This window comes from Urocitellus parryii, chromosome X (assembly GCF_045843805.1).
Source record: "Urocitellus parryii isolate mUroPar1 chromosome X, mUroPar1.hap1, whole genome shotgun sequence".
NCBI lineage: Eukaryota > Metazoa > Chordata > Mammalia > Rodentia > Sciuridae > Urocitellus > Urocitellus parryii.
Genome location: NC_135547.1, coordinates 105,606,847 through 105,632,383, shown reverse-complemented (window position 1 = coordinate 105,632,383; position 25,537 = coordinate 105,606,847). Strand labels below are relative to the sequence as shown.

The 25,537-nt window shown below is 32.0% G+C and overlaps 1 protein-coding gene across 3 annotated transcripts in view; it reads right to left on the bottom strand.

The window, feature by feature from the left end:
• The window catches only part of Dmd (dystrophin), a 2,014,880-nt gene that overhangs the window by 1,401,291 nt on the left and 588,052 nt on the right, over nucleotides 1-25,537 (bottom strand). For all 3 annotated transcript variants that reach the window (XM_077794046.1, XM_077794047.1, XM_077794048.1), the window contains 2 exons: nucleotides 15,817-15,996; nucleotides 5,540-5,715 (listed from right to left, as the gene is read on the bottom strand). In XM_077794046.1, the coding sequence (XP_077650172.1) occupies nucleotides 5,540-5,715; nucleotides 15,817-15,996 (356 nt within the window). The remainder of the gene's footprint in view (nucleotides 1-5,539; nucleotides 5,716-15,816; nucleotides 15,997-25,537) is intronic.

Sequence of the window (25,537 nt, the reverse complement as noted above, 5' to 3'; positions counted from 1 at the left end):
TGAAAGCAAGTTATTTAACCTTTCAAGACCTCAATTAACCTGTAATCGGACAAGTCTAGTTTCCTTAGGAAAAAAGAAGTAAATCATCTAAAATGTTTTGTTTTTCTGGGCTTTGCCACAGAGCAAAATGTCATTAGTTAGTCCAAAACCCCAGGTATTTTAGGATCAATTTATCACAGAAATTAAAAAAAAAATAGCTCATAGGTTAATCATTTAATTTGATTCTCTGAATAAGTTGCTGTTTTTAATGTATATCTTCCTGATTTTTAATTTGTAGATCCAAGTTAAAATAATAATGTTTTAGGCATGAATGCGATAAAATTGCAAAACAAGAATGTTTATCTAATACTTATCAATCTTTCCAAGGATGTGACACTAATTAATTTGACCTGGGCTGCAACTATAAAAAGAAAATGACATAAGAATCAACAACTGAAAAATAGAATATAAAAGAATAATTTAGGTCTATAGTCCAGCCAATTTATTCTATCATTAAGTATGAATGTAGGACATGGCGAAAGAAAGCACACTTATACTCTGCTTATTCTGGAGATGAGAAAAACACATGAGGAGAATTTAGGTATTTCTAAATGCTTCAGGAATATCCTTGAGGTCAAAGATGCTCATTTATTAACACTTGGGGAAATTATTTCTTGAACTGGCATTTATTTTTAAAAATCTATTTAATTTGCCATAGGTTTCACCTGGTTAGTACAAAAATGTAAATGAAGTTTTTTGTGAAAAATCTCTAAAAAATAACTACCGCATGATTATGAACTAATCTCCTGGATAAATGCCTGTTAACCAGATAATAGATCTATTTTTAATATAGTCTGAGTTCCATACACTGATAATTACCTATATAATTACACTGAACTATAGGATAATTTAATGTTAGAAATCATTACTTTGTGACCCCAAATCAAAGATGTTTGTAATTCTTAGTAAAAAAGAGCACAATTTATACAATAAATACTGCATTTGTAGAAACAATATAATTATTAAGGAATCAAGTAAATGTACCCTAGATAATTAAGAAACTATAGTACAAAGCTGCATTCTAAATCCCTTAATAGTTTTGATTAAATAATGATATCCTAATGGGTAAAATTATAATTATTAAAGAATATTAGAATGATCATGCCTTTATTTTAAAAATTTCATGAAAAGCTACATAAAATTCTTAAATTGTACTGGAATGTTAAATAATAGTTACTTTAATTAGTTGAACTGTGCCATTCACTCTTTCAACAAATATTTACTGGTTATTTATTGCATGTGTGGTACTAACTATAATAAAGTTTAAGTAAAATATAAATAAGTATAATAACAGGATTTCTATATTGTAATTGGTGTTGGGAGATTTTGTGTGAATGTCATTAAAGCATATACCAAAATGAACGGAACATAATGTACTAGCAGAAGTGAAAAGCTCTTGGAGAAGCTAGACATAAACTTGTTTTGTGTTTTTTGTGATGTTTTGGAGGTAATTAAAATATGGGCATTTCATATCTGAAGGGACAGCATAAAGGCAATATTGTTAGATAAATTAATTGTATGGAGATTAATTAGAAAGGGGGAGAAGCCTTACCATAATGAGGTAAATGGCTTATGTTATAGAGTTAGGCACTCATTATGATCAGAAAAATAACTGAAATGATGGCACCTGCCCAATAATATGGTATAATAATAATAAGAAAGAAGAGAAAGGGGTCAATGGAACTGGAAAACTTGGTGATATGTTCCAATATGAAGAAGAAAACTAGAAGGTATTTGATATATTTTTAAAGTTTGTGTTATGGTATTGATCTTGAATGTCACCCAAAGCTCATGTTGAAAACATGGTCCCCATTTCAGCCAGGTTCAGAGGTGAGACTTTTAGGAAATGAATAAATTTGAAAGCTTGAAACTCATCAGTGGATTAATCCATTTGATGGATTAATAAGTTGAATGTTCAACTATGTAATAACTGTAGGCAGATGGGGCACAGCTGAAGGAATTAGGTCGCCAGGCAGGCCTTAGTGGACTATCCCTGGCGTGTGTGTGTGTGTGTGTGTGTGTGTGTGTGTGTGTGTGTGTGTGTGATATCTGCCTCTGGTTGCCATGAGAAGAGCAGCGTTTCTCTTTCATGCCCTTACATCATGATGTTTCTGTCATGGACTCCACCAACCATGGACTGAGACTTCTGAAACCATGGGGCAAAATAAATATTCCTCCTGTAAATTGCTCTTGTCAGATATTTTGGTCACAGAAATGAAAAGCTAACACAGTTTGAGATAATGTTTACTATGGGATTCTTTTCACCAATTCTACATATTCACCATCTCCAACACAAACTCCATTATCATCACCTCTAGTACCTATAGTTTCACCACCATCACTTCCACATATACTAATTTCACCATCTCCTCCACTCCTACCATAACTAAATAACCAGAAGATACTGCATTTTTTGAATGCATATTTTGTTATAGCCACCATATCTAATGATTCATACTTAATCCTCAGTGTTTTTATAAAGTGAGAATATTGAATCTGAAGCATGACCTTAAGTAATTTTCCTAAGATCACAAACTAGTTATTAAACAGGCAAATTTCAAACCTGAGTAATTTTGATTCCAAAGGACATGATTTTTCCAATATTTGCTACTTCTTTAGATACCAAGGGTATGAATTATAACTAAAATATGTGTGCAACGTACAAGTGTATATGGTTAATTTGGGGCAATAAAAATCTAAAATGGAGGTAACCCCTGTGTGTAGAAATGGTAATACCCAAATCATAACTTTCGAACTCTAAAGCTGAAATTTGAGGGAGACAGTCAATGTAAAGTTTTATGATATGAGAGTCAGTCACTTAGAACCAGACTTGACTCAATGAAAGGAGATTATTCAGATAAAGAAGTCAGAAGGGAAAAAAGAAGGATTTATGAAATACTCCAATATGAATAAGGTAGAGAGAAAAACAAGTCAAGTGAAGCGTGGTAAGGGGATGACTGGTGTGTCATAGCAACTGAAAGATGACATGATTTTTTAAAGAAATGAATTTAATAAATTGTCAAAATTATGGTATTCACAATGAAATGCTAGTGGTTCTCACATGAAATGAGAGCAGGATACTGGCTAACATAAGATGTCATTTTCCATGTTGCCTTTTTAACTGTTACAGTATTTTAACCAGATTCCATCCTATAGACAATTAGCAATTACTGAAGTTAATAATTTCTAAATGTTAGCTCTCTTTATTCAGTCTAATACATCAATCTAGAGTCATAGATAGAATATCCATATGATTATGCTGTCTAAAACAGGACACATTTGAAAGTTAGTGTTAAATAAAACTACCTTGGGACAATAGGTATAATTAGGTAGCTTCAAGGCAAACCAAGAAATAAGATCACCTGAGTCATATACATAATAAAGATTTATTTTATTACACAATTCAGACTCTGTAGCCCAGCCACCATAATTGAAATTTTAGCTCAGGTACTCTATAGTTGTCTGTAAATTAATAATAGCCATGTGTATATTGGGTTATTGGGTAGAATAAATGCTATGAACTTAAATCATTGAATCTAGTGCTGAGCACACTATGAGTCCTCCAAAGTATTAGTTTTTATTTAAGGAATCTTTATATTCCAAATTGGACCTCTAATTCTAGCAATTACAATAACTACTAAGAATATATGACACAAAAAGAATTTAGGAGACAAAGTATTTCACAACTAGCAAATGTCCTGAAAACAAAACAAGTCAAAATAAACATTTGTAACCAAATAAATTGTCAAAACAAGAGCTAAGAGTAAGCCTTTGGAAAACAGACTGACATGGGTCAACTTGCTTTGTTGCTTTCTGTATGAGGCAATCTCTGAAGGCATTCAGAGGAGTAGGCATCTAGGTTTTACTCAGTTTGAAGAACTATTGGAAAGTTGTTGAATTCTTACAAAATATCCATAAATCCATGTTCAAACTAAGCATTGTCTATAGACAAGTATTTAATTTGATGTTAAATAAATGAATGTATATCCTACTAGAATTAATTCAGTAAGAGCTTTACTGATTTGTTTGTGCCATTATTGTTTTTTCCTCCACCAATAACCATTAACATTTAAACTACCATCATGAGTACAGTACATGGAATTCGTTGCCCAAAACTGAATGATAACATTCAGTTTGAGAACTATTTGACTATAGCAAGGACCAACAATTTTTTTTTTTTTTAATGATGGGTCAGACAGTAAATATGTTAGGCTCTCTGGACTGTACAATTTGTTACAGTTCTTCCAACACTACTTTGTAATGTGAAAACAACCACAGATAGAACATGTTTGAATAAGTACAGCTGTGTTCCACGGAATTTTCACTTATAGACATTGAAATATTACATAATTATGTGAAAATATCACAAAATATATTTTTCTCTTGGTTATTTTCAGCAATTTAAAAATGTAAAACCAATTATTAGCTCATGATCCATACAAAATCTATAGGCTAGATTTGGCCTGCAGGCCTTAGTTTGCTGACCCTTGGACTACAGAATTTGTTCCATCAAGCAGACACTACCAAGGAAGACAAGGCCCAATGATTTACTTTGAAGTAGGAGGTAATAAGTTATGAATAAATGGAGGAGTCCTAAATAACACATTCAAATAACTTTTCTAGATGTTTCTTTTTCTTTGCTTAGAACATCTGACACACTATTTTTAGTTATGTGTTCTTCCCATACTTCTACTCCCTGGTATACGAAAATTCTAATGTCAAGTGTTCCATGCGTTCCTGAACATATGCTGCTTAGAAAAATGAAGCATATTTCAATGTTCTTTCTTCATCTTAGAATTACAATAACTGGAATAAAATGAAAATTGTACCATTTTTATGATTTTCATGCTAGCTTTGCTTTTATGAAATTTTATTGCCATCATTTTAATATATCCACAGATTTACATAATACCTAACTTATCTAAAATATCTACTTGAAAATATCCACAAAAAGATCAGTTAAAAATTCTAGCACCTTCAAGATAAGACTTTATAAATATCAAAGAACAGGAAATCTGTTCTGTAATTACTCCTGATTTAGGATGTGCAGCTTGAGACATTATGTTCTCATAAACTAGCAGAATGGATCTCATCTATTAGAGGTATACTTCTTCATGAAAATGCACTTTCTATTACTGCAAGAAAGACAACTTATTGCAAAACTAAGGACTGAACAGGCAGTCCCTTTATAAGAAAAAAATGACACTTTCAGGATTAAAATGTATCCATTGCAGTATGTTGCCTGTGGTTTCTTCTTTTAATTCAGAAAACAGCGTTTTCATTAAGCATTCAGTTATTGTTGGGATAGTGATTTCTTGGGTAAATTTTAAAACTTACTTCATTATTCTTCTCTCTGAATTAACTGGCATTATAGGCAAAGACGACTTAGAAATGCTGTTTAAGCAAAAATACCACCATCAAAACAGCTGTAAAATGAGTTTTCATGCTTAACAATGAATCTTCATCTGAGAGTAAAGCCATGAATGAAATGCTCTCTCACCTTTTCCTAATTTCAGAATCCACAATGATCTGCCTCTTCTTTTGGGGAGGTGGTAGTGGAAGTTCCTCTTGGGCGTGCTTTACCAGGATTTGTTCCCTTGTGGTCACCATAGTTACCGTTTCCATTACAGTTGTCTGTGTTAGTGATGGCTGAGTGGTGGTGACAGTCTGTGAAATCTGTGAGAAGTATTGAAACAGAGGTCAGACATTGCTTGAAAGACTTCAGTAAAGACTGCTTGGAGTAGTGAAGGAAAATAATGAGAAACTGTTCCTGCTTGTTGGTAGATTGACCTTCAGATCAAAATAGCACCATATTGAACCCAAATCAAATTGTTTTATCTGATTTTCGTTATGTTGACTAAAATAACAAAGCAAGGAAATCTCAAAACCAGAAGCAAATTTAGAGCCTCTTAAATTTATTGGTCAAAGTATATGAAATAAAGGGGCAAAGGAGAAAAATTTAGGGTGCTATTCTGATATATAATGCCACATTGTTTTAAAGTGTTTACATTTACAGAAATTTTACTCAAGTATCTGGATGCAAATTCCAACATGTGGCAGACTGCAGATGTTTACTAATAGATTATTAATAATTTAAAATGAAAATACTGGTGGAATTAAATTGGCCAAACTATCCTATACACATATATGAATAAACTGTAGTGAATTTCATATATATATATATATAATCACCTAATTTTAAAATACATATATGTGTGTGTGTATGTGTGTGTGTGTGTGTAACCTAATTTTAAAAAAGCTATAAATAAATAGAATAATGACCAATGGAGAAGAGGAAAGGGAATAGGGGACAAGAGGAGGGGAAGAAAAAGGAATTACTAGGGACTAAAGTGAAGCAAATTATATTCCATGCTTGTATGCTTATGGTAAAATGAACCCCAACATTATATATAACTATAATAAACTAATGAAAAACTATACTAAAAATAAAAATAATACCTGGATATAAGCAAATGTATAAAACCAAAAAATATAAAATAAAAATGGTTTATAAAAAGTTTTGATTATCATGTAAAATGAATATTTTGTCACATACTTTTAAATAGTTATAAATTATTTTTAATCAAATACATGTAATGCATTTTCAAATTACTATATAAGGTTAAAACAAAGTATTATTTCATACATGTTTGTATGATCAACATTACTCAAATGCTAAGAATAATACTCCTGTTTTAAATTAGTAAATATATTCCAATATTTGAGGTTCCAAATTCATCATTGGAGATTCAGTTTGTAATCAATTTCATTTTCCATTCATAGTTTGTTTTTTTTTTTGGGGGGGGTGACATAGTTCATCAGCCTCTGGAATAATATGGATTGTGACACAAATCATGGACAGTCATCATCTCAATACACAGCATTGAGAAGTTGTATAATGACTCACAATATTCCTCATATTTTATATAATATAATATACATTTGACTCACAATATTCTTCATATTATTTGACTCACAATATTCTTCATATTATGGCCATAAAGTGACCTTTGGGTTATTAAACACTACCCTTCTGGTAATCCAACTTATTTGGAAGATCTGTTTCCAAGGAAACAACAAAAGGCCTGCATTGGATCGGCTTTAAGTTACAAGCACAGGGCCAATAATCTGGCTGGGGTCAAGATTAGTTTTATTGATTTTTCTGAAGTTCAAGAGATATGGGAAGGGTTTAGAATAATCTCCCTGCCTCATCCAATGATGACTGATCCCTTCAAAGGGAAGAAATGATAGAAGCCTCAGGGTTTTGTTATTTTCGTTTCCAAATTGGCAATTAGCAGTGAAGAGATGAATTCCTTTGCCATGGTACCCCATGTAAAAATCACTTTGACATACATATTGGTAAAATGCTATCCTTTATACAAACCACAGCTTTACATAGGTGAAGGGGGAGGAATTTCTATTTTGATAAACTATTTAGGCTACCAATAAAAGGACACTAAGAGATACTTAATTGTTACATGTATGAAGCACCCAGTTTATCTTCTCTAAGATTTTCATAGTCATTCAGAATCAATCACTGAGCCTCAAGCAACTTGAATTATATAGTGCCATAATAAGATACATAAAAAGAGAAAGCAACTGTTTTTTTTAATGCTTAAAATACAAACAACATACTTGCATCCAACACAAAGTGACCATTACATGAACAAATTTAATTCACTTGTAGTTAAAAAGAAAATGTAATTCATATTTGGATTCCAAGAGCATTTTATTGTAATTTTTTTTAATTATGAGCACACTTTTCTTTGCATACAATGACTCCTAGAAGAGAATACTTTCAGATTAGGAGATTATCTAATTTTGAATGTACAAGCAGCAGAATACAGATTCTGAAATTATAAAACTATTCCTTTTACAGTTATATCTAATCTTTGCTACTAAACATTAGTTTTGAAATTATTTCCTACATATATTAGTAATATTTTCTTATTGGTAAGTATTAAGAAATTGGATAGATATGCCTATGGAGGGTATAGTAAAGGGAAATGACACCATAATATATATGAAACTGCATTTAAGAATATAGTAAATCTTATGAAAAGAAGAAAATATTAATTTTTAATAGACCAACAGTAAGGCATGGATCAATAATTGTTCTATACTCTCATCACTACAACATTATAATTGAAATTACTATTTCATTTCTTTTGGGATAGAGAAATAAGAAAACAACTGTACACTGACCCTGTAAATACAAGGTTGTAGTCATTATATATAAGAAAATAATAACTATTCTCATAACCTACTCCTTATGATTAGAATATAAAACAATTGGTCATGTATTAAATTTCCCCACGGCTTTTAGAAATGACTCAATTATGTGTTAGAATCATTATAATATAGACAGGAGAGGGATTATGGAGGCCATTTAACATAACCTCCTGCTTACTATAAGATTTGCTACTTCCAGAAGCTGATAATGTTTTCCTTAGTATGGCAGCAATCTTTCTCAGGGGCAAAGGTGTTAACAACTTATGGAAGTCTTGTGACTTCCTCCAGTTAAAATATGTTTTGAATCTTGAAACACATAAGAAATTGAGTATTTTTTCTATATGACAGTTTTAAAAAATTTGAAGCCTGATAATCACAACTCTAATAAATCTCATTTCCAAGTCTTATATTGTCAGGTTTTTTTTGCTAGAACTACCTTTATATGACTGATACTTTAAATTCAGTTTCCTGACTTTGGACACCATCTTCAGTCAAAGCAATCTAAAATTGTATAATTTATCCAACACCTAAACTGTAATGTTTCAATTAAATTCCAATTAAGTTGAACAGGAACACATTGGAAGGCATTTAGAAATGAGTAGAGTGGAATCTTTGCCTTTAGGAATTTTAGCAGGGAAGGCAATAATCACAAGAATAATTGTGAAATGTGTGCCATATGAAAATTTTCAGTATGTAAAATAACTACATGTACTGAACATACAGTAATCAATGAAATTTCTTTTGAAATGTTAGAAAAGCAGATTTTCCTCCCTGAGCATTTTAACATTTCAATTTATTTTGTTGCTGAAGGCTGTATATAACATTTTCCCCTGTTCATAGGGTTATTTTTAACAGTAATATAATGGAAACAACATTAAGTCAGTAGGTGATGGTTTAAGTAAATTATGGTACATGAATGTGATAAAATATACATATTGCTACTATTTCAATATTTTTGGAAAATGTTTGCATGATTGCATTGAGTAAACATTGGAAGATATAAACACTGGTACATATTTTAAGTAGAGAAATTATAATTTACATGTATAGTATATATTTCTGTATTATTTTGAGTTTCCAAATTTCTACCACAAAATATTTTGGACAAAATGTTGCTTTTATAAGCATAGGAAAGTTACAAAGCTTCAGGAAAGTTTTCCCAAGTTGTTTATATATAATCATATGTAGGTTTTAATATATTTGTATATGTACATATATACACATATGTATAAACATACATTTTGAGTGTTCATTAATGTTTAATCAGTATTCATGGATTGTACTTATACATGTTAAAACATACTACACAATTGTAACAACATCTTTAGCTGGTAATTGTTAACCAAGCTTAAAGGTATCTCCACAAACATGTTAGCACAAGGCATAAAAATCTGATGGTGTTAAGATTTATATCTCTAAGCAATGGAAAAAATTTATATGCTGAGCTGTGGGAGAATCGTGGGATAAAAGATCAGGTGCTCACAAAGAAGGCTGTTATTAAGCACAAGGTTATAAAATGCTCTATTTCAAAAAAGAGGACAAAGCAACTGCCATAACTAAGTGTAGCATACAATAAGTTCTAAAGTTCATGACAGTAGCTTGGTAACTAAATTTTAATATTAATTACTGTCCTGTTTTGATATTGATAATGAGGCAATAAAACTTCTTGAATAGGTACTGACATTGGAATCATGAGCACAATTAGAGTCAAATACTCAGAAGACATCATAAAAGAAACCATTCTTCCCTTTGAAATAAAATATAGGATAATTAAGAAGGTTCATTCTGTAAAACTGCCTCTTCCATTTTATGTATTTTGTTCCTCATTTCAAATTATCTTTAGTACAAAATATGTCAGAAAGAAGAAATACATCTTAGCTTCTGGATTCATACTAAATACAGAATTTGAGCAACTGTATGAATTAACTGCACCTGCAAAAATTGAAAAGCAATGTAATTTATTTTTTCTCATCCACCTGACCTTCCTCTACATACCATCTGACATGGAAGTAATGAAATAAATTCTATAACTAGTGATGAATATTATCAGGTACATGGTTAGGAAAAGAACTTACATTTATCTTCATATGTTACTTCATTTATTATCGGTAGATATTGAATATATCATATAGATGTTAAGTATCATATCCTTATGCCATATTAACTACATATTCAAGAGTGAAATATAATAATTTTTGAGGCCAGTCTATTTTAAATAGAAAGAGGATTTTATTTTCATAGTCATTGTCCAGCTGCCTCTGAAGTTGATATAGTGAGAGAGTTGGAATCTTGTCAGTAATCCAAATTTTAATACAAAATTTCCAGCAAATAGAAACATTAGACATTTAGGACTATGAGGACCATAGAGATATCTGTCTATCCTTGAATTTTGATTTTGTAAATTGAGAAGGAGTGGTTCTAAGAGTTAACTCAGCCTTAATGTATTAAATTTTCACAATTCCAAGAGTTAACTCAGCCCTAATGTATTAAATTTTCACAGTGTTTTATATTGTTGTAGGTAATGAATTTATTACATAAACCTATTGCACCGCTATAGAAGATCCATTCCAAATACTTTTTACAGTTGTAGGTAGCAAAAGTATATAATTAATTTCCAAAGTAATTTGAACTGTAATTTCAAATTTTTCTAATAAAACTTATACCCTGATAAATGAACCAAAGAACACTCTAAAAGTTGAGGCAGTTAATACATAAATTTCAACAAATTGGAATCCTAAAATAAGTGAAGGAATTTTGTTTTAATTCTAGTTTTTATAAAAACATATTTTTTAATTGGCAGCAGGCTTCTAAGGCTTGGCGAGCTTTCAGAAATGACTAAAAAGGCTTGTCAACTAAAAGCCTTTTGAGTATTTTAATTAAAATTACTAGTAAAAAAAGAATAGAGGCAAACCAATTGTAACTACATCACATATATCAATAAGTCTGCAATCTAATGAATGCTTTGAGAGTGGATACAGCCTAATGAATGCTTTGAATGGATATAGCCAGAATGTGAATATGAAATATTTTGTCACAAGTAAAAATTAAAATATTTAAAGAATAAAAATTGAATTAGAAAAAAGGACAAATAAATTTCCACCTTAATAGATTGCATCCTTCAATCTGCATTTGGGAATAATGAGAATCACTGGCTTATCATATCTAGCCATGCTTTACATTAGTCATGTGTCTGTCAAGGGTTAAATCATTCAGCAGGACATAAATGATATAGAATAGGTATATATATATATAATCATATTCCTTTTTGGGTATCATGCAGAGATACACACAGCATGAACATCAGTGTTCATGTTCAAGGAGAGAAGGATTCTGAGTATATTAGTTTTAAGGTATTTTTGCTCAAGTTGAGAATACTGCAAAATCGGTCATGTAGCAAAATATTTACAAAATGGGAATGAGATCCTAAAACTTATCTGAGTCAAAGAATTTTCCTTATTCCCATGAAAGGAGATATTTATTCTGCTAATATGTCATAAAACTATAAAACTTTTAGATTTACCTGGAGAGATAAATATTTTATATCTAAGTTCCTAATGTCCAACTTTAATATAAATTATCATAATGAATTATAAAATCTATCAAACATACGTTCTTTACACAGTGCATATTATTTCATTTAAATGGGCATAATGTTTCAAAACACTTAAATTATATTTTATTCCCCCCATTAGAATGGATTTCTATCATATTTCATAATTACAATCAACATAGAATATATTCTTGAGTGTCATGGCTTTGAAAAAATAAACCAAGTCTCAACAAGTATATACATTTAAAAAATAGGGAGAGGTATAGGATCATTTGAGCTTTCACAGAAGTCAACCCAGGGTATTTTTCTTTTGCCCTCTTTTTCCCTATTAAGTATCCACTTAACAAGAGTTATTATCCTTCCAACATTCAGAGACAAAGCATTTCTATTTTCTCAGACTGCCTTCTCATCAAGTTTAACATCCTCAGCTTGTGTCCAGGTATTATTCAAGCCAAACCTGACTTTAAAATGCAAGAGAGCAGCCCTCACAGCTCATTTTAATCATGCTTTGATCTCTTGCCATGCAACTGTTTCATAAGGTCAAAATCCCTCAAAGCTTTGACCTGAATAGCTGTCAGAGTCACAGGCACACAGTGTTCTTTATATGTGAACAATCAGATGCCTTGTCCTCTCAGTCACAATTCCTATCCTTGCTTCAAAAATAACAAGTTTTAACTATTATGAGTTTTAAATTATTATCCAAACTTTGCTCATTTTTTTCACTATTCAAAAGGCTTTTTTAAAAAAAATCTAGATATAAAGTAATCATTAATGACAGATTTTTTCCCAATAAACATAAGGGGAAAATACACACAAGTGAGTTCTGTTCTTCAAAGTCACAACCTCATCCTAACATTCTTAGGATTACATAAATGTAATTTTGATCAAGTTCAATTTGACATTCACAAAAGAAAATCACTTTTTTTTTAACTGTAAATTATCACTTTTTTCTTCCCTGTCTTTATCTTCCTTTAATTCCTCTTTCCCTGGGCAGCTTCATTTCTATCTTCCTAGGAATTCAATAACCCCCAGCAAAGATATGTATTAGAAAAGATATGGATGGTATATTTTGGGGAAAATTCAGTGAAGAATTATGAAAAATAAAAGCTCCAACTTAGTGTTCTAGGAAACAACTTGTGTAGGTCTCTTTATCTGTTCCTGGTCTAGTATAGGAACATACGACTGTTTGAAAAAATAAAAATTATGGTGAACCACAAGCCTACAGACTTTCTAATCAGTATGACTTATATATTAAGATCACCTTTTCTCTTCTCTCAAAAATGATTTTATTTCTATTGCTTTGTTTTATTCTCATCATATCCCAGTGAACAAGCAGAACAGATACATGCTATAATGTCTGGTGAACATCATTTTGTGAAGAACTACACAAATCAAAGCTAGTACTGCTTTACTGCTGAATAAGAGGTTAAGTAAATTGCCTAGGTACTAGTCTCATAACTCATAGGCCATTAAAAATAAGGTTTCTAGTATTTTTCCACCAACTAGAATAACCAAATTAGTAACACATTGAAGAGATATATACAACCTTCATTGAAAAGTAGTACCATTCCAAGGGAATGAGTATATTTAAGTACTGCATCTCCAGGAAGGTCTCCCTTTTCCCATTTCAGCCAGCATTGTAAAAAACCAGAAGGCACAGGTTGATAAGTATGTCACCGCCTTTGTTAATCAGTGTTTATAAAAATGTCATATTTCACTATATAATCATCACATTAATGTATACTCAGAAGTATCCTGTGAATACTAATGTTGCACCAAAGACAGTTTAGCAAAAAATGATTTTTAAGTATTGCCAGCCCATTTTTTTTCTTCAAAAAAGCATGCACCTCACTTTTGGGGAAAAATGTTATAAAATCTGCTACAATTATGCAGTGAAATAAGGTATATATGCAGTCTGTATCAAAAGGCTTCTTAAAGGAGTATATTCATGGGTCCTTCCCGGGACCTACTGAGAATGAGATTTTCTGAGTCTAGGAATATGCATTTTATTCTGTTCCCCAGATGATTGTCATGCACACTTAAGCTTGAAAACAACTGAATATGGTGCAAGTGAACCAAATATGACCTACAATTTAGCAGTTACACTTCCATAAATATATCACTTGAATGAATGCATTTTAAAACAACTTTATCAAATAATGCCAATAGTTAACATAGATACTATCAATTTTATTGCAACAATAACCTATGGGATCAAGGAGTACATATTGCATCAAAATAATTGTTGAGTTAAAAGTTATAAATTTACTAATACCTCATGTATTTGTGACATAAATACCAGGGATATTGCAAATTTAAAAGTAGCCTTAGGCAGATCACACATAATAACAAAATATGACCTACAGTAAAATTACTATTCAATAAATTAATTTCTAAAATAAATCTATTAGATAACAAATGAATTTTTAAAAATATTTTTAGTTGTAGATGGACATAATACCTTTATTTTATTTAAGTTTTTTTTTTTTTAATGTGGTGCTAAGTTTCGAACCTAGTGCCTCACAGATGCTAGGCAAGCACTCTACCACTGAGCTACAATTCCAGCCCTAAATGGATTTTTATTATTACTTAATTGCATGAGAAATTAGTGAAATAAAGTCTCGTATTTCTTTAATTTTTACATGAGTTTGGATTTAAAAGGAAAATTGAACAGGGAATGAAATCATATATGGCTGATTAATATTTATTATTGTATTTATGGAAGTTAACACCTCAAATTTCCTTTCTTCATCTTTCAATAAATGTTTCCTAAGTGTTACATATCAAATATCAAGTGTCAAAAAAACAAATTCCTTGTACCTGTCTCACAACAAAGGAGATATCTGCCTAAGATCTATTGAATGTGATCATTGTTTTAATAAGTGTTTATGCATAGCCTTGAGTTGTAAACAGTGATCAATTAACAAATGCCCTTGTAATACAAAATGATGTGACAGAATATATATAATGTCAATATTTTAAATGGCTACCTATTTTTCTACCATCTGATAATGAGACCAAAAAACAATCCCTGATTTTTAAATTACTAAAACTTCTAAAATAACTAACATACAACCACATTCCAGAACTGTAACTTTGTTATTTTCCTAAACTATAGCTTGTATTTTCCTAAACTATAGCCTATATGTAATTAAGCAACATTCATGATTTTATGAAATCAGCAGTCTGTGGCTGAAAACCCAATAATTAGACCATCATTTGCCCTCATAAAAGAAGCCTTCAGAGAAATTAAAGGACCTGTGCTATAGTCTTGTTCCTACAACTACATTTCCTTGTATAATTCACTTTTCTTCTCTGGTTTCATTTTTTTTTCCAAATGTAAAATGAGGTTAACTAATGGCATTCATGGTTCTAGGAATCTGTGATTCAGAGTCAACTGCTCTGTCATGCAGCTCCCTACTACTATTAAACTGGAGTATAGTAACTAATTTAATCAATCAGTGCTCATTCCCCTGCCTATGATTCTCCAATAACAAGTTAAGCTAGAAAGCCTGTTGTGTTTTTTTTTTGCTAAAATAAATCTATTAGATAACAAATGAAGTGAGAGAGAGAGAGAGAGAGAGAGAGAGAGAGAGAGAGAGAGAGAGAGAATGTGTTTGAGAGAGAGAGAGAGAGAGAGAGAGTTAGTTTTATACTGGGAATTGAAACCAGGGGTGCTTTTCCACTGAGCTACATCCGAGCTTTTTTTTATTTTTTTTATTTTGAGACACATCTCACTAAGTTTCTTAGGGCCTCATTAAGTTGCTGAGGGTGGCCTCAAAATTGCAATCCTTCTGCCTCAACCTCCCTGAGTCACTGGGATTACAGGTGCATGCCAGTGTGCATGGCAGAAGCCATGTTTTTTTTTAAATTCAATTTACCATTGGGCACAGAATTATCCTATGACATCCTTTGTAAGGTCATAGCATTATTCTCATAATGCAGGTTTCAAAATCTCCAGCATAATTCATAGTATGATAATTGGTATCACTTACCTGTGCTGAACTCTTTTCAAGTTTTTGGACTAAATTATCCCAATGCTGTGCAAAGTTTTCCATCCAGGCTTCCATCTTTTGTGTCACTGATTTATTTTTCAGTGTTGAAAGAAGATCTTGGTGGAGTGAACTGAGTTTGTCCATAGTTTGCTTTTTCTTTTCTAGATCTGTTTTTAAAACCTGTTAAAACCAGATCACAGAATAAGTCTTAGGTTCTAGGTAACATTTTATTAAAACACTATTGTTTCCATTTTTTATGCATTCACTCATTTCTATAGATGGGCAAAGACTGCAATCATTTCTGCAAATTATTGAACATCCATAAACATACACATAATAACTTCAAAAAATCTTTCAATAAAGGTTGAAGAGATTATAAAATAGAGACATTAGAATAAAGACTATGAAGAGGCACTTCAGAGCTAGAAGGACTGCCTAGTGATCAATTAGTAAAAGCTCTTCTAAAGTCAAAACAAGATCAACATGTGGAAACTGTCTTTTTTTTTTTTTTTTTTTGGTAGTAGGGATTGAACCCAAGGGTGCTTAACCACTGAGCACCACCACCAGCTCTTTTTATTTTTAATTTTGAGACAGGGTCTCATCATTTTGCTTAGATCCTAGCGAAGACTGACCACAAACGTGTGATTCTTCTGCTTCAGCCTCCTGAGCTACCGGAATTACAAAAGTGTACCACCACCCTAAGCTAGAAACTACTTTTTAACAATTGGGAGTGGGTGGCATTGCTCTTGGATGGTAGTGAATTTCCTCTGACAAAATTCTAACAAAAACTGACTATAAAGTGCCAGTAGTACTGGTGACTTGAGAAGATGAGAGTGTCTAAAGGGCTTTGCTTTCTGAAATGCTGTTTATTTGGAGAAAATTGCAATATTATTTATTTCTATAATTTCAATATTCCATTATTTATAAATAAAAACTTTCATGCAATTAACAGACCTTAAGCTTCCTTAGCATCTATTATTTAATTAAAGTTAGATTATGGGAATAATTATTTTCTAATGTTAATTTGAAGCTCATTAAGTAAAAAGAAAAACATGGAGTATGATCCACATCCCTCAGAAGCTATCTGCTTATTTTCTAAATACTTACATGTTTCATATAATATTTTTTTAAAAAAGATTGTAGTTGTAAATAGAGAGCATTCCTTTATTTGTTTATTTTTATGAGGTGCTGAGGATAGAACCCAGTGCCTTACACATGCTAGGTAAGTACTCTGCCACTGAGCTGCAGCCTCAGCCCTTATAGAGTAATTTTTTATACCAATCATATTTCCAAAGTTTCTGTGGGCAATGAAGGTTCACAATTGCCTTTTGTTTGATTTGGAAATAATAAACAAAGTGACTTATGTGAAATCAGTAGATCATGGCAGCTTATTCTTTCACTTTATCTACCACTAAGGTCATTCTGCTCATAGGGAAATCCAATTTCCAAGTACCAAATGCTAGCCTGTGACTTAACTTATAAACACAGGAAAGAAATAGGGAGGAGGAAGAAAAATCATTTTATAGTCCTTTTACGACCCCATTCTTCTGGCAGTAGCAAGTACAATGAATATAAGCTAAACTTTGATATCTGACTTTTTAAAACAAATGCAAGCTTATTTAAGAACAACTAACATTACATATGGAAATAAAATAAATTATCATGAAACAGATGTACCAATTGCTCATGAACCAAAGTGTCATCCACATAGAGCAGTCAATACACCACCTGCAAAGTAGCTCATTTTAGCATGTTACTTACATGGATAGGTATGAACTATAAAATGTTCTGGTTTCATGTTCAAATAGTTCATCCTTTATTCAGAACTGGGTTTATCTGGCATATTTTATATCTCAGTTTTCTTGTCATTTTAAGGGGAGGGGAAGCAACTTTTAAAGTTCATTTGTAATATATTTCCTCAATAATTTCTCAGTTTGAAAAAAAATTGCAGAAAAATATTAATAGTTGGAGTTATATCTATAAAACTCTCAGAATGTTAGTGCAGTAGTATATAGATTTTTTATATTCATTTTGTTTAATTCACATGTTACCTTTCCATAAAATTTAAGTGCATACTTGTACTAGTAGTAAAACAACAGATTATACTACCTGAATAGAGCTGAGAGGCAAACTTGAATTTCAAACATATATTCCTCAGATTCCTTTATGGAGATTCATTATATTTTTTTATTTATTAACTTTTGGCATGCATTTATTTTGTGTGAACCACTGTGAGTTCTTTTTGGAAAGATGCATGACATAAATAAAGACATACATTTAAAAATAAAATAATGAAAGTACAATCCTCTTTTGCTTACTATCTCAGAGCTTAAAGAACCATTTAAATAGTCCTATGTGAAGGGCTAAAAGGTACATTCATTATTTAAGCTAAATATATAATGATTTGGAAACATTTCAAAAAAGGAATTTGTGAGTTGTTTCAAGAAAATTGTGTTGGAATTCTATGGGTAACCTTGTGCTATCTAAACAAATGAAACTAAGCCTCCTGTGTTAATATGAAATCAAATGAAGATGTATTTAGTGAAATTATAATATTGAAAGGCACCATTAAAACACAATGAGGAAAAGTACACTCAAGGTAAAATTAAAATAGCATTATAATGAAATTGTATAATTATTGAATACATTTTCATATAAATCAATATGACAAAACACTGGCTAAATAAAATTTCTATAGATGTAAATATTTTAAAATGATGATGGCAGATTGTTTGGTCTCAATATTTATCTTTTTTTCCACCTCCCTGGATGCTCTCCATAATCTCCAAGTTCCTAAAGGGACTCTCTCACAATAATTAGCAGAGGGAGGATAAGAAAAAAATCCATGGCTATGCCAGATAAACTGGATCATAGTAATGAATTACCTTCTCCTGTCTTTCTTTTAAGCTTGGATCTTATGTGAGACTATTAATTATGGTTTAACTGTTCCTAATAATTAGAGGATGTCATTTTGCATATCAAGAATTGATAATGGGTCTGTGAGTGCCAGAAACCCACATAGTTCTAAAAAGTCTAGGCAACAAAAGTAAACTTTAGAAAACTTATAACAGGTAAAGATCAGCTGGGATATTAAAAGAACATATATTTTATTTTCATAGAATCCATTCACTTGGACCTACCTCCAAGTAGGCTGGAAGCTATCATCAGTAAATTAGATTGGGTTGATAGTAGATATGGGGAAGACAGATACCCTATTAAATAAGTAGGAATAGAAGAGTTCTATCTTGTCAAGGTTAGAAGATGAATTGAAGTGGGAAAAACAAATATATACTTATAAAAGGCCCAGGAAACCTTCACCCTATTATCATATGGAGTATGCCTTAGAGAATAATGCCAAGATAATATTTACTACACTAGAAAAATGAATTTTATCAGCTCAATCTGTAATTACTTATCTAAATGGAAGAAGTACTTCACTTTGCTCTAATCACCAGTTATTGAACTTAAGTAGATTAGTCTTATTTAGGGTTTCTCAAGTTAAGAGAACGTTAGAATCGCCCAAAAGATGTTAAAATGCAGATTGCTAGGTGCTACCTCTAATGTTTCTATGTCAGCAAGCTTGGAATAAGCCCACAAATTTGCATTTCTCTTATTATTTGTTCTAATACGTGACAGCAGAATGCATTTCAATTCATTGCACATAAATGGAGCACAACTTTTCATTTCTCTAGTTGTACACAATGTAGAGTCACACCATTTGTGCAATGGTACCTGTACCTAGGGTAATGATGCCCATCTCGTACCATCATCTTTCCTACCTTCGTGCCTCCTCCCCTTCTCTCAATACCCTCTGTCCAATTCAAAGTTCTTCCATTCTTCCTTTACCCTCCCCCGTTAGGGATCAGCATCCACTGATCAGAGAAAACATTTGGCCTTTGGTTTTTTGGGATTGGCTTACTTTGCTTAGCATAATATTCTCAAACTCCATCCATTTACCTGAAAAGGCCATAAATTTATTCTCTTTTAATGCTGAGTAATAGTCCATTGTGTATACATATCAGTTTCCTTATCCAATCATCCATTGAAGGGTATCTAGGTTGGTTCCATAGCTTAGCTATTGTAAATTAAGCTGCCATAAACATTGAACTGGCTGTGTCATTGTAATATGCTGATTTTGAGTCCTTTGGTTACAGACAGAAGAGTGGGGTAGCTGGATCAGATGGTGGTTCCATTCCAAGTTTTCTGAGGAATCTCCATACTGCTTTCCAGAGTGTTTGCACCAATTTGTAGTCCCACCAGCAATGCACCTTTTCTTCCACATCCTTACCAACACTTATCAGTGCTTGTATTCTTAAAAACTGCCATTCTGACTGTAGTGAGATGAAATCAGTGTTGATTTGCATTTCTTTTATTGCTGGAGATGTTGAACGTATTTTCATATATTTTTTGATCATCTGTATATCGCCTGAAAAGCATCTGTTCAGTTCCTTAGACCATTTATTAATTGGGTGGTTTGTTTTTGTGGTGATAAGTTTTTTGAAATCTTTATATATCCTGGAGATAAGTGCTGTATCTGATGTGCTTGTGGTAAAGATTTTCTCCCACTCTGTATGCTTTCTCTTTATATTCTTGATTGCTTCCTTTGCTAATAAGCAGCTTTTTAGTTTGAACCCATCCCATTTATTGATTCTTGACATTTTAGGTGTCATGTTAAGGAAGTAAGGACCTAATCCAATATGAAGATTTGGGCCTATTTTGTCTTCTATTAGGCACAGGATCTCTGGTCTAATTCCTAGGACCTTGATCCACTGAGTTGAGTTTTGTGCATGGTGAGATATAGGGATTTAATTTTATTTTGCTGCATATGGATTTCTAATTTTTCCCAGCACTAATGTATATTTTTAGCACGTTTGTGTAGTTTGAGATAATTATATTTATGTGGGTTTGTCTCTCTTCTATTCTCCCATGCCATTTTTGTTACTATAGCACTATGTTATAGTGCAAGATCTGGTATTGTGATGCCTTCTGCTTCACTCTTCTTGCTAAGGATGGCTCTGGATATTCTGATCTTTTATTTTTCCAAATGAATTTAAAGATTGCTTTTTCTATTTTATGAGGAATGTTGTTGGGATTTTAATTGGAATTGCATTAAATCTGTATAACACTTTTGGTAGTATGGTCATTTTGACTATTTATCCTTCCTATCCAAGAAAATAGGAGGTCTTTCTATCTTCTGAGGTTTCCTTCAATTCTTTCTTTAGTTTTCTATAGTTTTTGTCATAGAAGTCTTTCCCTTCTTTTGTTACATTAATTCCTAAGTATTTTTTTAGGCTATGGTGAATGGGATAGCTTTCCTAAATTCTCTTTCATTACTGATGTATAGAAATGCATTTGATTTATGGGTACTGATTTTATATCCTGCTGCTTTGTTAAATTCATTTAGTAATTCTAGAAGTTTTCTGGTGAAATTTTTTGGATCCTCTAAATATAGAATCATGTCATCAGTAAATAATGATAGTTCTTCTTTTCCTGTTCATATCCCTTTAATTTCTTTTGTCTAAATGCTCTGGCTAGAGTTTTAAGAACTATGTTGGATAGAAGTGGGGAACTGTCGCAGTTTTTAGAGGGAATAATTCCAATTTTTCTCCATTTAGAATGATATTGGCCTTGAATTTAGCACAGATAGCTTTTACAATGTTGAGGTATGTTCCTACTATCCCTAGTTTCTACAGTGTTTTTAACATGAAAGTATGCTGTATTTTGTCAAATGCTTTTTCTGTATCTATTGAGATGATCATATGATTCTTGTCTTTAAAGTCTATTGATGTGAGGAATTACATTTATTGATTTCCGTATGTTGAACCAAACTTGCATCCCTGGGATGAACCCCATTTGATCATCGCACACTATCTTTTTTAAAAATGTTTTTGTATGCAAACAAATTTGCATTTCTCATAAGTTTCCAGGTAATGTTTATGCTGCTGGTCTGGGGATCACACTTTATAAAACACTGATTCTATGTGTATAAATTCTTTGAAGGCCATTACAGGAGATGAGGATTATCAACAGGGACTTGTTGAATTCCCATAAGCACTCTAATCCTGTCACTTGATTCCACAGCCAGTGAAGAGTACAGTATTGCCATAGCCCTTACATAGAAGGAAGGAAGCTACAGTTAATAAATCAGACTGGGTCAGTAGGAGATAAAGAAGAGAAAGATAACTTGTTCAATAAGACAAAAATAGACAAGTTCTTTCTGGTCAAGTTTAGAAGATTAATTGAAGTGAATAAAATAATGTATACTTACAAAAGACCCAGGAAACCTTCACTCTATTATCATAAGTAGTATGCCTCAGAGAATAGTGCCAAGACATATTTTTATTACACTGGAAATAATTCTTTATGTGTTTAATATTATTATCTGTTTTAACTTTCCTAGATCACCATGCTTCCCCAGAGTTATCCTTCTTTAGCAATACCAACATTCTCCAGAAACAGATGTATTCTGCATTTGGGTCTTCCCATAACTTACATGATTCTGTAAGTCTTCTAATTCACCTCTTAAAGGCCAAAGTTCCTTTTCTCCTTTGTCTCCTTTACACCCCCCAAAATAGATCTAATCATAAAAATAATAGATCTACATGCCATAGATATGAATCCCACAGATCTAGAAGAAATGGAATATCAAATTCCTTACCTCACATTCCTTGTGAAAAATAGGAGGCAATCCCATGGGTTATTAATAATAATATTTTAAAACAAATTACTCTGATGTAAATAAAAGAGAGTTTTAGCTACTGTATCTATACCCAGGTATATAGTAGAAATGAGTGACAGATGGTACCTGTTTTGGGTCTTAGACTGTGACATATTTTAATGAACATTAAATTCTTATTCACTGCCTGAGTCAGCAGGGGAATTTTACCTCAAATTCTAGACCAGCTGTCAGGTTTTGTTAATTGGCTTAACTATCAAATGGTAAGACTTATACAAAACATATTTTTACTTTGTTCACAACTAAGGTGACATAGTGTGAATTTTAATCATATTGAAAAATTATTGAGATTTTGCTAAGAGAGACTGTCTCTTCATGGTTCCGAGGATGACAAAATCTTTTAGTAGTGAAAATGTCCAAATAGTGGCACATGATTGTTAGAAATGAGAGTTCTCAATTGCGGTTAATTTTTTCTAAGAAATCAAATGATATGAGGAGTTTTAAAATGGGTTGAAAGGCCTGGGCTAGAATCTGGATGTCTTAGTGCTCCTTTTAACTCTGCTACTAATGTTATATAATAACTGGTATCTGCCATATGTTTCTTTCTGGACCTCATTTTCCTCTTTAGACATAACCCGAGTAGCTGATCCCAAGGAACTTTAGACTTGTAATTGGATCAGAGATAAGCTAGATCATTTTCAAAATTCCTTCTAGTTTTACTATAATTGGATTTTGTCAATATGTTGCTTCCTAAGAACAACATTCTTGATTGGTAAATTTAATCAATGATTTACATAGCAACCTGCACTATGTAGTGAAATTATGAATTTATTATCACAAAATGTTTTTAGCATGTGGTATTTTCCAGATATGTTTTTTTAAAAAAAAATTGTTCAAGATGCTCTACGATGATTTGACCTTGGTGCTTCTCCATGAAGATATGGAATACTATTTCCTCTCCCTTGAATCTAAGCAGGCTTATGTTTATTTCTACCAGAAGAGTATGGTAGTATTAACGCTATATGAAGTTTAAGTTTGGTTTACAGAAACAATGCTGCTTTGAGTCCTTAGTCTCCATTTGTGAATTCTAACTAATTTAAGGCCTCCATGCTGTGATATGGCCAAACAACATGAGAAGTCTGAGGGAACATGTTTTGGTGAGCAGCTCCAGAAGTCAAAGCATCCAACACAGGAGCCTGATGGTATGAGTGAATGAACACTTTCAGATGATTCTAGAGTCCAGTCATGTAGGTATTCCAGTCAAGTCCCACAATTGTGAAGCAAAGATGAGCCATTCTCTATATGTCCTCTAAATTACTGACCAACAAAATCCATGAACATAATAAAAAGTTCATTTTAAGCTAAAACTTTTAAAGTATCTGTTACACAGCAATAGTTAACTGGAAGAACAACTAAGTGTTGCCTTTTAAAAAGTCTGCCCATTGTGTATTTCTTGATCTCTCATCCTTGTGAAGATGAGGTTTCCCTGACAGGTTCTATCAAGTAAATATTTCTTGAAGGTTTACTTTGTGTAAGTCACCATTCTTAACATTAAGGATACAATTGTAAACAAAGGGGCAGAGTGCCTATATTAATGGAGACTACAACTGAATGAGGCTTTTGCATTTCCATTATGATTAACTATGGTTCTGCATTTGAACAGCAGTATAGCTTGGTTCTGAGTTAGACAGCATGACTATATGTTGATAATCAGTGTTCACCATAATATTGACTTAAAGGATCCATATATTGCTCAAGAATAATAATATTTGCCAAAATTCCATATTCTAGGGCTGGGGATGTGGCTCAAGTGGTAGCGCGCTCGCCTGGCATGCGTGCGGCCCGGGTTCGATCCTCAGCACCACATACAAAGAAAGATGTTGTGTCTGCCGAAACTAAAAAAATAAAATATTTAAAAAATTCTCATATTCTCTCTCTCTCAAAAAAAAAAATCCATATTTTAAGAATATGTAGCCCAACTATCCTTTCCCCTAGATATGCTAAAAATTGTCCCTGAATTTATAATTTCTTCTCTGTGGCATATGACAGTGTGTACTACTCTCTACCTGTGTAAAATATTCTCATTTTGTAATACCACTCTTTTCCTCCCTCTTGTACCATGAATTATTTGAATTAATCAAATCTACTTTCTGAGCTTCTTATCCTCTGTCCCTTCTTTCCGAACTGAGAAGCACCCTCAGTTTTTGTCCCTGTTAATTATTGTGTCACTCTATAAAATTCTCCCTGAATCTTCTCTATTACTTATAGGTATCTAGTTATTAATTCATTATTGAGAGTCTGGTATATATATATCTAGTTGGCTAAAGAAATGAATGTTTTCACTTGGATGTCCCGAAGACATTTTGGACTCAATATTATCAAAACTCAAATAATTATCATTTTTGCCTTCTAAATATTTCTCATCCATTTTCCTTTTAAGTCTACTAACCTTTCTAGGACTCTAATCACCCAAATTAGAAGTATAGGTATCATTTTTGATCTCTCTCTCTTATGGTAAGTTTTATTCATTCCATCAACATTTGTCATGTCTCCCTTCTCATCTCACTTACAGTGCTACTTAGTTCAAAACTTCTAATTAATCTCCTTACTACCAGAAATATTACTACCAAAGAGTATTACAAAAAGATAAACATGATTGTTTCAATCTCTCAATGGCCCCCATCAGTTGATGAAGAAATTTTTAAATATATCTAACATTTTTTACTTATCTTCCACTACATAAACTACTTTTCTGAACTCCATAGGCATTGCATCACTTCAAAAGCATCTATTCTTTGACCCATGATTTATGTAAAAGCTAACTTGTAACAATAAGTAAACCTATTTTAAATTAAATGCCCAATGAGTATCAGTACATATGAAACAAAAAAATCTAATGCAAATAAATATTTGGTAAAATGTCACATATTTAAAATAACCAGGGAAATTTATTTAAGTTTAGCTTTAAAGAAATTATTCAAGCATCAATATAAGTATAATATCTAATATCAATACAAATAAAAGTATATTAATTTAGGTAAAATC